Below are 14,404 nucleotides of genomic sequence, written 5' to 3' on the forward strand. Positions count from 1 at the left end.
GCATCATTGGACAACGTACACATGATGACTGATCGAGCTAGTAGTATACGCTGCATAGATGATTCGATCAAATGAATCAATGTCTCAAGAGGATACAGACATATTTCATGTTTTTGTTCGAATTCGCTATTGACATCTTTCTTATATCGATCTGTATCAAGGAATCTGTAGAAGATATTTATCTTTCTTGCCTTTTTTATTTTGTTATGATTAATGAGTTTTATTAGTGATTATAGCTAAAATAATTAAGTGAAAAAGGAAAAAATAATGAAAGATTTAAATTTATTTCATCCATTAGAGGTAGAAAGTGATTGTGCAATTCTTGTAGCAGCTCTCAACAACCAAGGAAGTGACATGGTAGAGGTATGTCGGATATTGAAGGATTGTAGAGACTTTATGCATCGTTTTGATTATGTTACTGTCCGACATGTGTTTCGTGAAGCAAACAATGTGGCCCATAGATTGGCTCACTTTGCAACATGTGATAGAGTAGTAGAGGTTACATTAGCCGAGGTATCTGATTTTATTCAGGATGGCCTCTATGAGGAAAAGTGTAATGCTCTTAATGTGACACAAAGTAAAGGTTCTTTGTCCTTCTTGATGGCACAAAATTTTATTAATATTAATAACGGACAAGGAGCTGAGCCTTTTAATACGCTGACTTTCCCATCCCATTTTACAAAAAAAAATAAATTAGAATTTCACATATTTTCAAACTAAAGTTTGAATTTCGGTATTTCATATTTATAAATGCTTCAATAATTTTTAATTAACAATTACTTTTGAAGATATTTAGAATTTTTTTAAGATATTGCTGAAGCTAAATTATAAAATTATCAGTTGTTTAAAAGAACGTTAGAATTTTGTTTCCATACATGTAATTTTCTCACTTTTGCTTGCTTTTTCCCTAACCGATCTTCTCTGTTCTTCGACCCTTCTGGCGTACGCGCTCAAACAATCAAAGACTTGGTCCATAGAAGGAATCTTTAAAGTCAGATTTGTTCTTTTAGACAAACAATAATTCTTGCTCATACTTTTTGATCAACTAGAACATTGTATATCATTCTCAGGCTCTGCTACTCTGTTACCCCCATTATTATATTATGATTACATATAGTTTTTATGCTTATTTATATATCATTGCTTTCCCAGGAACTGCCCATTGACCATGATATATTACGACGTCATTGCTCCTGAGTCCTGACTGGGTAGCAAAAGAACAAATATTGTTAGCTTGCGGAATCAGGTGAACTCTATTTGAGGCAAGATCTGAGGCTTTAGGTTAACTTGGGATCTAAGGTACGCATAATAAGCCAAGTAAGGATCTAGATCTGAACATAGAGAGCTGACGATATCCAAAAGAAGGCAATATTCATGGAGAGGTTTCGTACTGGCATTATTGGGCACCAAAGTTCTATCAACCTCTTGTCCGCTATTTAGGCCTGGGATTGTAAAGTATTGGAAGCTATTGATTTAGTCAACTCCAATTAGAAAAGAGAATTTCTAGTTGATAAAGGTCTTATTGAAATGTTGAAGGGATCCCATTACATTATTTGTTAATAGTTCTATCATCATTTGATATAAACAGAGTCCATTAATTTGATGTAAATCAGCGTCTATTAAAAGTCTTCTCTACCGTTAGTTTTACATCCAAATTTAGATGTGATTGAACATTGTTTTCATGGTCAGCAATCGACCAGGTTAATATTTATGTTGTTTTCTGATTAATTTGAACGTCATTAATCTTAACAAATGCAAGAATAAATGAGAATCTCATAAGAGAAATTTTATATACACTCCCCTATATACTTAATACACACCCATAATTATTTTTTGTTGTTTTTGTGCCATAAACTTCCTATTTCACCCCTATCACCTATACACGTCCATAGTCGTCCGTACCAACGGACATCCATGTATTTCTATCGTCTCTCCTCCACTACCAGTCTACAACCATCCTTGATCGCCCCATGCTCTAAGTCTCCAACTGCCACCAATTTCCAGTGACAAGTCCCACCTGTTTGAGAAAGATCCAAACTGCCCCACACCATATAATAAGAGATGAAGATACAATGTTGAGAATCAGTCCCCATTATAAGGTGGGCAAGGAAGAAACCCTAGAATAATGGCAGAAGTTTAAGAGAATAGTTCCACACACACATACATCATTACATCATTACATCATTACCCATCGATCAATAAATTTTGATATAGATGTCTGCGAAAAGCTTTAGAGGGAGGGACACAGATCTCGTTTAGTCTCTTAACTCTTTTTATCTCTCTTCTTCTTTGGCAAAAGAATATGCATTTTAATTGGGTTGTCCTTCTGCTGTTTTTAACCCAACGCAGATCATAATTCTATTTTTTGTTTTGTTTCAGTTAATGTAAGGGTCTTATAGGAATATAAATTTTCCAAAAAAAGTTCAGAGTTGAGGGATGTGTATTTAGAAATAAGGGGTGTGTATTTAGAATCTCTCGTCTCATAATCATACAAAGAAAGAAAACATAAAAATTGTAATCACTTTCCATTAGAATCATCCACAGTTTTCCTTTCAACTTCTGTCTTCATATGAACAAAACCCCTCGTTGAAGATAAACCTCTCCAACCAAGGAAAGGGATTAACTCCAGAATTTATATAGTCCGATCCTAAGAATATTCCCACGAAATTTCACATTATCCTGTAAGGAATTTTCCAAGAAAACACGGTGCATGAACCAATACAAGTTTGTATTTGCTCCTTAGCTGACGCAACTTAAACCCCAAATTTCGTTGACTTTGACTCGGTGCGCTCCTCTTCTCCTTCATATATACAATACACAACAACTCGGAAACTAATTTTTCCCTAATCCAATTCTTCCTCTCTGAAACTATCAATGGAGCAAAGGACTCTGGAGCTGGAGCTGGTCTCCGCCAAGGACCTAAAAGATGTGAACCTCATCTCCAAGATGGACGTCTACGCCGTCGTCTCCCTCGACGGCGACGCCTACAACGGCAAGCAGAAGACCAAAACCAAACTCGTCCCAAACTGCGGCACCAACCCCACCTTCAACTTCCCCATGCGCTTCACCCTCGACGACTCTCTCACCCAACAGAACCGCCTCTCCCTCGAAGTCAAGCTCGTCTGCGAGCGCAGCCTCGGCGACAAGGACATCGGCGCCGTCCACGTCCCCGTCAAGGAGCTCTTCGACTCCGCCGACCCCAAGAACATGAAGTTCATTTCGTATCAGGTCCGGCGACCCTCCGGCAGGCCCAAGGGCGAGCTGAGTTTCTCTTACAAGTTTGGGGAAAAGGTGGCCGTGCCGGCGCCGGAAGTTGCGAAGAAAGGTGAGCCGGTGACGGCGTACCCGGTTGGTGCGCCGTCGTACGGGGCGTACGCGCAACAGGCCACGAGTTCGTCCGGGTCGGGTTACCCGCCGCCTCAACCCGGGTATGGATACCCGCCGCCGCCTCCTGGGGCGGGATACCCGGAAGCGCCTCCACCGGGATACGGGTACCCACCACCGCAACCGGGTTACGCGTACCCGCCGCAGCAGCCGGGGTATGGATATCCGCCGCCGCCGCCGGGATACGGATACCCGCCGGTGCAGCAGCAGCAACCGGAGAAGAAGAAGAACAAGTTTGGGATGGGATTGGGCGCAGGGTTGCTAGGAGGTGTGCTTGGTGGGATGTTGATTGGAGATATGGTGTCTGACGGCGGCGGTGGATGCGGTGGCGGAGGATGCGGCGGTGGCGGTTGTGGTGGGTTTTGATTTGGGGGATGGTTGTGTTGGTTTTTGTGTTTAGACTTGAGAGTTGTACTATTTTCGCTTGGATTTTCATTTGCTCCATGTTTAACACAACATTAATTTGGTGTTCTTGCTTTGATTTGATTCATTCATGATGTTATTGTTTTTTCTTGTTGAGTTGGTGTAGTCAGAAATTTCGTTTAGGAGAGTCAAAACTTAATAGCTATTGAGTTGAGACAACACAAAATTGAGGACGTAATCTGCCTTGTAAATAGATATATATAATTGACATCAATCAAAAGAAGAGGGAGGCGAAGTTACAACAATAGTTACCTACTGAGGGATACGAAAAGAAGAAACTATGTATTGCTAGAGATCTAGACCAAGAATTAGAGACTCGACGTAAAAGTACATATGTCTCTAACAACAATCAAACTGAAAAATAACCAAAGAACTAAAATATGACGCTGGTAGAGAGATGTCTGATCTTCGTAAGTACTCTCCTTAATTTATTACCTTTGAAACCATCGAGCCTTAATAAATTATTTTATTAGATTGATCAAATTAGAAAATATTGACTATGATTTCATCTTTCCTTTGCATTAAATGTATACAAAAACTAGAAAAACATTACAACTAAAACTAAAGAGACAAAAGTATGCATTTAATTGAGCCAAAAAAGCATTATTATCATTGGTTAGAACTTAATTAGAAAGGTCATTATGCTATTATATATGGAAAGTTAAATAAAATCAAATGTTCATATTAAATATGAGAATGGTCAATTGACCCTTCTCGCCCCGTCTCCCTACGCCCATGGTTGAGTGTCTTGACAATCTCAGAAACTAAGGTTTTAGAACTGTGAGATTATGGTTTGCCGGAAAATTAACTGGAGTAGTGGACACCAACCTTAAGACTTTTACAATAATAAACAAGAACATTGTGTGCAGGCCGGACATAAAGGAGGCATGGCCGCTGGCCACAGCATCAAGTAATGTAAACTAGAATATCCTAAACGTCCAAGCAGGGAACTGGTGAAGTGTATCGAAGACAAGGTCAACTTGTGAGTTGTGAGTTGTGACCTCCGGCAAGTTGTCATGGGTGCACCCTATGATGCTCGTCAAAAAGAGAGCAAATTCTATCGAGTGAAAATATCACAAACATAGCTTCTAAAAAAAAAACCTATGTTTTGATCCATTCGACACTTAACACACTAGTGTTATTGATATTACATCTGCCAAATTATCAAAAAATGCCTAGCAGCTCTCTGCTAGGGTTGAGCAGCCGCTGCCTATGGGTGAGAAGTTGCAGCTTCTTAATTGGGGATTTTCTTCTTCATCTCTTATGGTGACGAGGTCATGAAACATGCAATCTCCATTCTTGTTGTTATCGTCATTGAGCGGAGAATTTCGCTGATTTGCTTGATGCTAGGAGGGTCCCCCTTTCAATGGTGGTGGTTCACGACGGAGGGACTTTGAAGCCACAACGGGCACGTCTCAAAGGAAATTCGATGTCGACGTTGTTGCAACCGGTCACGCGAGGTTGGAATCAACCTCGATTTAATTGTAGGGAGACGGTGGCCAAAACCGGTCCTGGTCATAAGCCCAATAAATATTTTAAAAAAATTGGGAATACAAAACACACGTAACTTCTATGACTTAACAAAACGCAGTGCCGCACACATCCTTCCTTTTGATCGAGATCTCTTTACACCGGCCGAAGGTGATCAATTATCTCTCTATTTTGTTGCTTTAGGTGTTTGATGTATTGTTGCTGCCAAGAATGCAAACTTAAGAATGGCTAGTTTTTTTTTTTTTTTTTTTTTTTTTAATATCAAATAAACAACTCTCATACAACGGTCTGTTATCAAATAAACAATTCTCATACAACGGTCTGTTGTGAGTCGAACATACTCACGACCTCCCACTTACAAGGGAAGACTTATGTCATTAGACCAATGATAGTTTTTCGGTAACAAGAGTAGAGTGATATTTGTAATTTATAATATTTTATTATTATTGGAAATTCTACAATCATGTTCTGCGCACACTGTTTTTGAAGAAAGCAAAATGCAAATATTTTTTTATGAAAGGGAGCTCCAATTTCTCTTAGCACTCACAGCTCCCAAAATCTCAGAGCTGGTCTTAACGATGGTTGCTATGTTTCGGTGCTAGCTAGAAAGAGGCACGACGGCTAGATCTTCTGTGATAAAGGTTTTCGTTTGCTTCGGGATGATCGCCGTTATTTGGAATTCCTTTCCTTTTAATTTCTAGATATATCAATAGTTAATATGATACTAGAGTTTCATTTGGAATTTCATAAAAAATGATACTTTTTAAGATATAGTTAACAAAAACAGGTTTGTTCTTCTTTTTATTCTAAAAAAAAAAAAAAAAAAAACCCTAAAAGTTTAGTACTTATTTATCATCCAAGATTTTAAGGACCGACTTACAATATTAACTTCCGATACGGTTTGACCTACGTATTTTATTACTAAGATAAATTATTACTCTGCATTTGAAGCTTTTACCGTTTCCCGCTTGTTTTAGAATTCGTATCCTTTTTGACTTCTGTCTTCAAATGGAACAAGGATATCCTATGAAGTATGAACAAACCCTCTCGTTAATGGTAAACCTTTCTAACATGGAAATGGATTAATTAATTCTCAACTATATATACACTCCAAGCTCAGAATATTCACAAGAAATCTACACACGCATACACAACCTCGAACACTATTCGCTAAATGGCTCTCTCTGAAACTTTAATGGAGCAACGGACTCTGGAACTACAGCTGGTCTCCGCCAAGAACCTGAAAAACGTGAACCTCCTCACCAAGATGGACGTCTACGCCGTGGTCTCCCTCAACGGCGACGCCTACAACGGCAATCAGAAGACCAAGACCAAACCCGTCCCAAACTGCGGCACCGACCCCACCTTCAACTTCACCCTGCACTTCAGCCTCGATGACTCCCTACTCATTAAACACAACGTACTCTCCCTCGAGGTCAAGCTCGTCAGCCAGCGCCTCCTTGGTGACAAGGTCATCGGCGCCGTCCACGTCCCCCTCAAGGAGCTCTTCGACTCCGCCGACCCCAGGGACATGAAGTTTATATCATACCAGGTCCGGCGACCTTCCGGCAAGCCCAAGGGCGAGCTCACCTTCTCTTATAAGTTCGGGGAAAAGGTCACGGTGCCGAAGCCGGCCAAGAAGAGTGAGCCGGTGATGGCGTACCCGGTTGGTGCAACAAAGTCGACGGGTTACCCGCCACAGGGTTACCCGACGGTGCAGCAGAAACCAGCAAAGAAGAAAAGTTCAGGGATGGGATTCGGTACTGGGTTAATTGGTGGGCTGTTGGTTGGAGATATGTTGTCCCACATTGGCGGTGGCGGATGCGGCGGCGGCGGCGGATGCGGCGGAGGATGCGGTGGAGGATGCGGCGGTGGGGGTTGTGGTGGTTGATTCGGGAATCGTACTTTGAATCGTTGATGTTCAATTTGTTTTTGATTTTTTTTTTCTTTTTCTTTTTGTCAATTTTTTAGACTTTAATTTTAAGTAGGATAAAAATCAAGAATAAGGTGTGGCTGCCGGACGTAAAGGAGGCCATGCATGGCCGCTACAGCAAGTAATATGTAAACTATCCAACTAGGATATCCCTATAACAAAACAACTATTGTTGAAGTGTTATTATAACAGTTTGATTAGAAGTTTAGAACTATAAGGAATTTTTCTTTACCATTAATGTATAATGAGTGCGAAGTCTCATCACGAATCCTACATAGACATCAAGAAGCAGTTGAAAACAGCGAATCATATGTTTGTTTTTCATTTTTTCCTACACCAGCTAGCTAGCTAGCTAACCTCTAGCTTTCAATTCCTAATTATACACGGAGGAAGTTTCAGCACCGGTATCTAAACTGTTGATACCCACACTTATAAAATAGGAAAACTCAGTAGGGGTACCTAAATTATGTTGCCAAGGCCAAAATGATGTCCAAACTTTAAAATGTATCAATGTGATACCTGAAGTCTTATTTTGTTATCAACAAGGGGTCTCCGGTTAGTTTAAAGAATATTCTGTTAGAATATTCTGTTAAGCAGTTTTTTTTGTTGTATATTAAGATCTCAGTAATATTTGACGGAGCATGGTGGGCCTAAGAAAATGAATTTGTTTATCTAACATATTGCAAGTATATAAATCTATCATCTTACTTAAAGGTAAACAGTTAATTTTTCATCATCAATAGGAGAAAATATTGTTACCAGACTCGATTTATTAACAGAAGCTAAACTTTCTTATAAAGAATTGCAAGAAGAAAGAAGAAAATTGAGAAAACTAAAAGAAGAAAATTGAGAAAACTAAAAGAAAAAAGAGATAAGCTTCCTAGAAGTACCAAAAATTACTAGGATATTATTTTCCAGTTGCAAAGAAGGATATACGAGTCAAGAGAGGAAATTGAAGTCCTTCAAGAAACGTTTGAACAAGATCAAAACCCTCTTGGTATTTTGAGCATCGGTTAGATCCGTCAAAGCTGGTATCAGAGCCTGCTTGGCTCAAAAGCAGGTAAAAGAAAAAAAAAGGCTTATGCCACAGAGTTGGCTTCTCTTGACTAATAAGAGAGAATCCAAACTTAAAAATTATCAGTCTTTTTGTATTACAAAAGGAACTGACAAGTGGGAAACGTGCTTTCATTCAAGGCACATTCAAAAAAATCAGTACTTCATTGAATACGTTTGTAGAATATTAAATACGCTCTACGACGAACAAATTCATCTCCAAAGAGAAATTGGAATATAAGAGCTTGATCCAGCAAGACCAAGCTTAATTGAGTTCCTAGATCGTTTATGTAGGGATAAGACATCTGATAAAATTTCAGATCAACTCGAGAGATTTAATCTACGGATTAATCAACTTGAGGAAATAAATTCAAAAATTACCCGGCTTGAAATCAAGCTAGATTACCTCAAGGAAAAACAATATCTAACGGATATTGAAAAGAAATTAGTTCGTACTGAAGTCCTTGCTAACAACATTCATCAGGAAGCAGTAAAACTAAGAACTACTCAAGAAAACTTGAAAAAGCTTTTAGAAACTCTTATCTCCAGAATATGATGAATCAAAGAGTAGATCTAAAAGTAAGACAGGAAGATGTTAAAGCTATTGGCTTTCATCGACCTACAGAAAAACTTGCTGAAAATGTAGAAGCATTAATTCATCAGCAAAATTATAATATTGCTTATCTCCAAGAGATAGGTACTGACCTTGAAATCCAATTTCAAGAGTTAAATAACAGAATCTCTTGTCTGCAAAAGATGGTAGAAAAGATGAAGGAAGGAGAAGGTTATGAAAAAATAGATGAAGAATCACTAGCTAAAAATGTAGCTAGTAAAATTATCATAAACTCTCCACCCCTACCAATGGGAGAAAGCAGACTAAGGTTTAGTGAACCTAAGCTACTTGAATAGAAATCATCAACCAAGAGAGATATAAAAATGTTGAATAGAATTCTCAGTAAAAGAAACACAGTTCTAGTGAAGTTAATAAACGCTTAAGAATTTGAGTATAATGAAATCGAATCTAGTGTGCGAGAGGCATCTGCTCCTAGATTTAGGTTCAATGAGATATATAAGGAAAGATCCTTTATCATGGATTCTCATAGATTCAAGATTCTTGAATTAACAGTTCCAGCCACAGGTGGAGAAACAGATATCAGGCTGATAACTCCAAAAGAAGTAAGTGAAGCTTTCCAGAAAAAATATTCCTATATGCATATAGGTGCAATACAAGTAGGAATAAAGCTCTTAGCCAGAGATGGTATTGACTGTTCTGTTCTATGCGTCTTACAAGACGATAGAATAACAGACTTCAAGAAAAGTCTGTTAGGAACGGTAGAAGCTTCTTTGTGCAACCAAGTTGCATATTTCAATGTTTTTCCAAACTTCACAACGCATCTCAGAGATGCTGCTCACTGTCTAAGATTAAGAATAAAGACATATGGGATTTCTATGAAAAAAGGAATGATGAAACTTACGATAGATTATCGAATCTATTATAAGTTGATGAGCTCAAATGTAACTCTTAATTCCAGGTTTCTAAACAGCCCTGGGATTACTACATCTATTCTCACCAACCCAAAAAATAATGCTCAACAAAAACATGTCACAAAATGGCATGAAGTAACATTCCCAAGAGAATGGAATCTGACCCCTCCGATCAGACAGCTTGAGAGCTTCAATGCTTCAATTTATGAAGACATGGGAGGAAAAATTAGTTTACAATTCCATAGGCACTCTTTTGCAAATTATGAAGAAGCTAGTACCTCTGAAACTAAAGCAGTCTATAATGAAGAATCTCTTGAAGAAGAGGATACTAAAAGACCTATGAGAATGTTTCAAGCAAGGGAATTATATGCACAAGCAGAGACTTGTGACTCCCCAGAGGAACTAGAGAAGATTATGAATGAAATTTCTCAAGTTCAACTCGGAAAGAAAAAGAGGAAGATTCTTCCTTATCAAGCAGCTAAAGATGAGCCTCCAGGTTCATCCTCTATGGATACAGGAGAGGGAGAAAGACAAGTCCCTCTAGATGGTGGTTATACCATAATACAGAACATTACAAACAATCCAACTAAGATAATTCGGGAAAAAAGTATCAAGCTCCCAAAAGGGCAGGCTCCTACATGAAGGAGTGGAGAACGAAGTTCTCAGAGATATATCCCTACGGAACCCAAATGGGGACAATCAGTATCCGAAAGATGGGTTTATCTGGACTTAGACCAGGTAGGAGATAAAAGAAAGACAATAGACAACTGGGTAGCTAGTTTAAAGCTAACTCAGGCTCTAGTATTATCAAAGTTTGCCTATGAGGATGCTCATGCATATTATGAGTCAACCTTAACAGGAATTGTCCATAAGTGGTACCAGTCCTTCAAAAGAAGTTCTCAATTGACTGATTGGGCAAGCAAGTTAGCTCAGACTAATAATCCTTTAGACTTTGCAGTACCAATATATGCACAATTTTGCGGAGATATCACTGGGCATAGTGAACAGTCTAAAGAACGAGCGAAAGCAAATATTCATAAATTGAGTATTTGTAACATGAGATATTTTGAAGAATATACCAATGAGTTACAGAACTACTTCTGCACTATTGGAGATATTGAGAATGATGATCTCATCAGAACTTATTACAGAAAGTTGCCAGAACCCTGGAATGATGCGGTAGCACAATCTTTAGAAAGAGAATCCCCTTCAGTACTTTATTGTAGGAGGAATAGGAAAAAGAGTTAGGGATCTCTTAAGAAAACAATGCACGGACAACAGAAAATCTAAAACAGCCAAGAAGCAACTCAGAGGAGTTGAGAATATGTGTCCAAAAATTTTAGATACCCTAACACAATGGGGATGTCATATTCCTACAGAAAGAAAGCACCGAAGGAAGTTCTTTGGCACTAAGCATGATAAAAAATTCGCTTCTAAAAAGAAGTATACGTTCAGGAAGAAGCCTGAATATAAGAAAGAACAAACTTCTCCTAGAAAGAGATTTTTCAAAAGAAAAAGAAGACCAATTCTTCTTCGAGAGACGTAAAGAAATGCAGATGTTGGCTCTGCAAGGCAGAAGGACATTATGCAAATGAATGTCCTAAAAGGCTAAAAAGGATAAGAGATCTTTTAAAGCCTTAATTGCTGAGTACGATGAAGCAATAGAGTATGCTAATTTAAAAGGCTTCGAAGTTGCATATTCTGATGAAGAGAATGAATCAATATATTCTCTTGAGTCACCATCAGACAGCGACACAGAAAGTGCTTTAGAAAACTCTGAAGAAGATGAAGAAATAGGATATCGTCCTATATTTGTCCTACAGATACAAAATTGGAAGGAGGAAGACTCTGATATTATCAATATCTTCCATCCCAATCCAAGAAGGTTTATTTGTGACTATTGCAAATGTGATGATAATAATACAATTCCCATGTACTGTGAAGGTACAGGTGAAACCTATCATCGGGAATGTTTTATTGCAGAACTTAGAAGAAAAACCAAGGATAATGAAGCACATGTCCTGGTAGAAGAGGAATATAATGTTTTCCATAAAAAAGAAAAAGAAAAGAACCTTGAAGAGGACATTAAAACGATGAAGTTTGTAACTTCATTAAGCTAAAACAAGGAAATCAAGGAGTCTCTTGATTCTTTAAGTACCAATCCAATTCTGGGTCTAACAAATGATAATCCTCTAGATTCCATGATTGCAGAGAGAAGGGTCAATCCTTTCACAGATTTACGTGATGCTCCAAAAGAGCAGGCACGAGTAATGCCAATCCAGACAAGCATATATAGTAATTATATTACTATAGGACTGAAGTTTCCCAATTACAAGAAGTATCATCTCCATGCATTTGTAGATACTGGCTCAGGGTATAGTCTTGCTAAAAGATATGCAATCCCTGAAGAATGTTGGGAAAAATCTTCCAGAACAGTTACTGGAGTTGCCATGGAAGAAAACAGAATAGTCATGAATACAATGGCCAGAAATGTAAAAGTTTCCTTAGGAGGAGGCACTTTTACCATCAAAATCCTTTGGCAATGTGAAGGTCAGACAGCTGATGTTGATAGGAAATGATTTTCTTCTTCAACAAACAGTAATCCAAACCCCAGACAAGATTGGGTTTGAAAAAAATAAAAAATTCTACTGGGAATCCAGGTTAACAGACGCGGTACGCGTTACAAGAAAATGCTTTCTCGACCAATATCAGAAGTCGCCAACGAAGAATGGTGATTATAAGCCAATGCTAAAACTCGTTTTGTTGCTACAAGAGCAGCTTAAAGGTCATAGTGAGATATTGGTAAATGAAGAAACAAGTTCAGAAAACTCTGATTCAGAGGAAAATTATGAATATCAAATTTCTGACAGTGAGAGTTCTGATGGAGAAGAAGAATACATCAGAGAGCATAACTTAAAGGTATATGCTAACAGAATAGAACAAAAGAAAATACCAACTCTCACAGAAATAGAAAAATTGTTGAAACCAGTCATCAGCGAAGATCCTCAGCTGTACTAGGAAAGAGACCCAGTATATTGTCAGCTAAAAATGCATGATGCAAATGCTATTTGTCATGTTAAGGCTATCCCTCATTATATGGAAGATAGAAAAGAAATGGAGAATCAAATTCAAGAAATTCTGGAAAAGAAGTTAATCAGGTCTTCAAAGAGTCCTCATCATGTTCCAGCGTTTCTGATAAGAAATCATGCTGAACAATTAAGAGGAAAAGCCAGAATGATGATTGATTACAGACATGTGAACAAAAAGACCGTTAAAGACAGTTATCAGATAGCTTAGGTGAGAGTTCTCATCAATAGGCTTAAGGGAGCAAAAATCTTCTCAAAGTTTGATGCAAAATCAGGCTTTTGGCAGGTTAAAATGCATCCTGATTCCATAGCTTTAATAGCTTTTGGAACTCCTCAAGGGCATTATGAATGGTTAGTTATGCCATTTGGTCTTAAGCAAGCTCCGTTTATTTTCCAAAGGAAAATGGATAATATCTTCAAACCTTACTCAAACTTTTGCATAGTTTACATAGATGATATTCTGTCTTCTCCAAAACTATGAACGAGCATTTAAAACATCTTGAACAGGTGTGTAAGTTTATTGTCCAGAAGGGAATTATCCTCGGACAGAAAAAGATTCATCTTATTAAAGGAGAAATTGATTTCCTTGGCATTTATGTTAAGGATGGAAAGATTCGTCTCCAAGATCATATTGTTAAGAAGATCAGCCAATTTCCAAACAATATCCCAGATGCAAAGTCTCTACAGAGATTTTTAGGAGTTGTTAATTTTGCAAGAGACTTTATTCCTCAAGTTAGTGGTTTAACTGCTCTCCTCTCTCCAAAAACAAGTTCTAAGAAAAAATGGTCTTTCACAGCAGACGACAGTAATACTGTCAGAAAAATTAAAGAATTAACAGAAAACCTTCATCCTTTACAGTTACCCGAAGAAGAAGATTTGATCATATTGCAAACCGATGCAAATGATTATTACTGGGCAGGAGTTGTTTTAGCTATTGCTCCAGATACAAATCATGAAAAGATTTGTAAATTTTTATCTGGAAAGTTTAACGCAGCAGAGTTAAACTATTCCACTGGAGACTAGGAAGACCTTGCTTTAATCAAAAGCATTAAGGGTGCTGAGGCATTCTTAGGAAATAAATTTATAGTTAGAACTGATAACAAAAGAGTCAAAAATTTCAAAAACTACAAATTAACTGATGCTGCTGATAGGGGAAGAGTTCTGAGATGACAAATGTTTTTAACCCAATATGAATATGATGTTGAAATGGTTGCAGGTGACAAGAATTATTTGTCTGACGCTCTTACAAGAGAAATGACGACGTTTGAAAAAGAAGGTCGCAATCCAAGAAGCCGGAAACCGGTATTTGAAGAGAAGAAACTTTGGGAAAGATACAAGAGCGGTGATAAAACCGTAGGACCTCTCCATGACGGACCAGGTTATCAATACATTGTTTCTTATGGAGCTGCTGAATCAAGCCAGCCTTCAGAAAGAATCAAGCCAAAACTAGATCAAGGATGAAATGATTTTTCAGACCATTCTAAAAAAGATACAGATAAGTCTGTTACTTCAAATGAAGAAAAGCTCGCACAAGAATTCTTGCTGTGTC

General features: G+C 38.1%; 2 protein-coding genes across 2 annotated transcripts; both read left to right on the forward strand.

The window, feature by feature from the left end:
* Positions 1-2,867: 2,867 nt before the first annotated feature.
* LOC101304564 lies at positions 2,868-3,873 on the forward strand. The gene has a single exon (XM_004296778.1). The coding sequence runs from the start codon at positions 2,875-2,877 to the stop codon at positions 3,748-3,750; it is 876 nt and encodes a 291-aa protein (XP_004296826.1). The 5' UTR covers positions 2,868-2,874; the 3' UTR covers positions 3,751-3,873.
* Positions 3,874-6,472: 2,599 nt separating this feature from the next.
* On the forward strand, positions 6,473-7,189 carry LOC101314848. Its single transcript, XM_004298074.1, has one exon. It carries the CDS (start codon positions 6,473-6,475, stop codon positions 7,187-7,189), a length of 717 nt encoding a protein of 238 aa, XP_004298122.1.
* Positions 7,190-14,404: the final 7,215 nt, after the last annotated feature.

The sequence above is a fragment of the Fragaria vesca genome, linkage group LG4, assembly GCF_000184155.1.
Source record: "Fragaria vesca subsp. vesca linkage group LG4, FraVesHawaii_1.0, whole genome shotgun sequence".
Taxonomy (NCBI): Eukaryota; Viridiplantae; Streptophyta; class Magnoliopsida; order Rosales; family Rosaceae; genus Fragaria; species Fragaria vesca.

Excerpts from the sequence above, each read along its gene's own strand:
- LOC101304564 (XM_004296778.1), top strand. The coding sequence starts at position 2,875 with ATGGAGCAAAGGACTCTGGAGCTGGAGCTGGTCTCCGCCAAGGACCTA.
- LOC101314848 (XM_004298074.1), top strand. The coding sequence starts at position 6,473 with ATGGCTCTCTCTGAAACTTTAATGGAGCAACGGACTCTGGAACTACAG.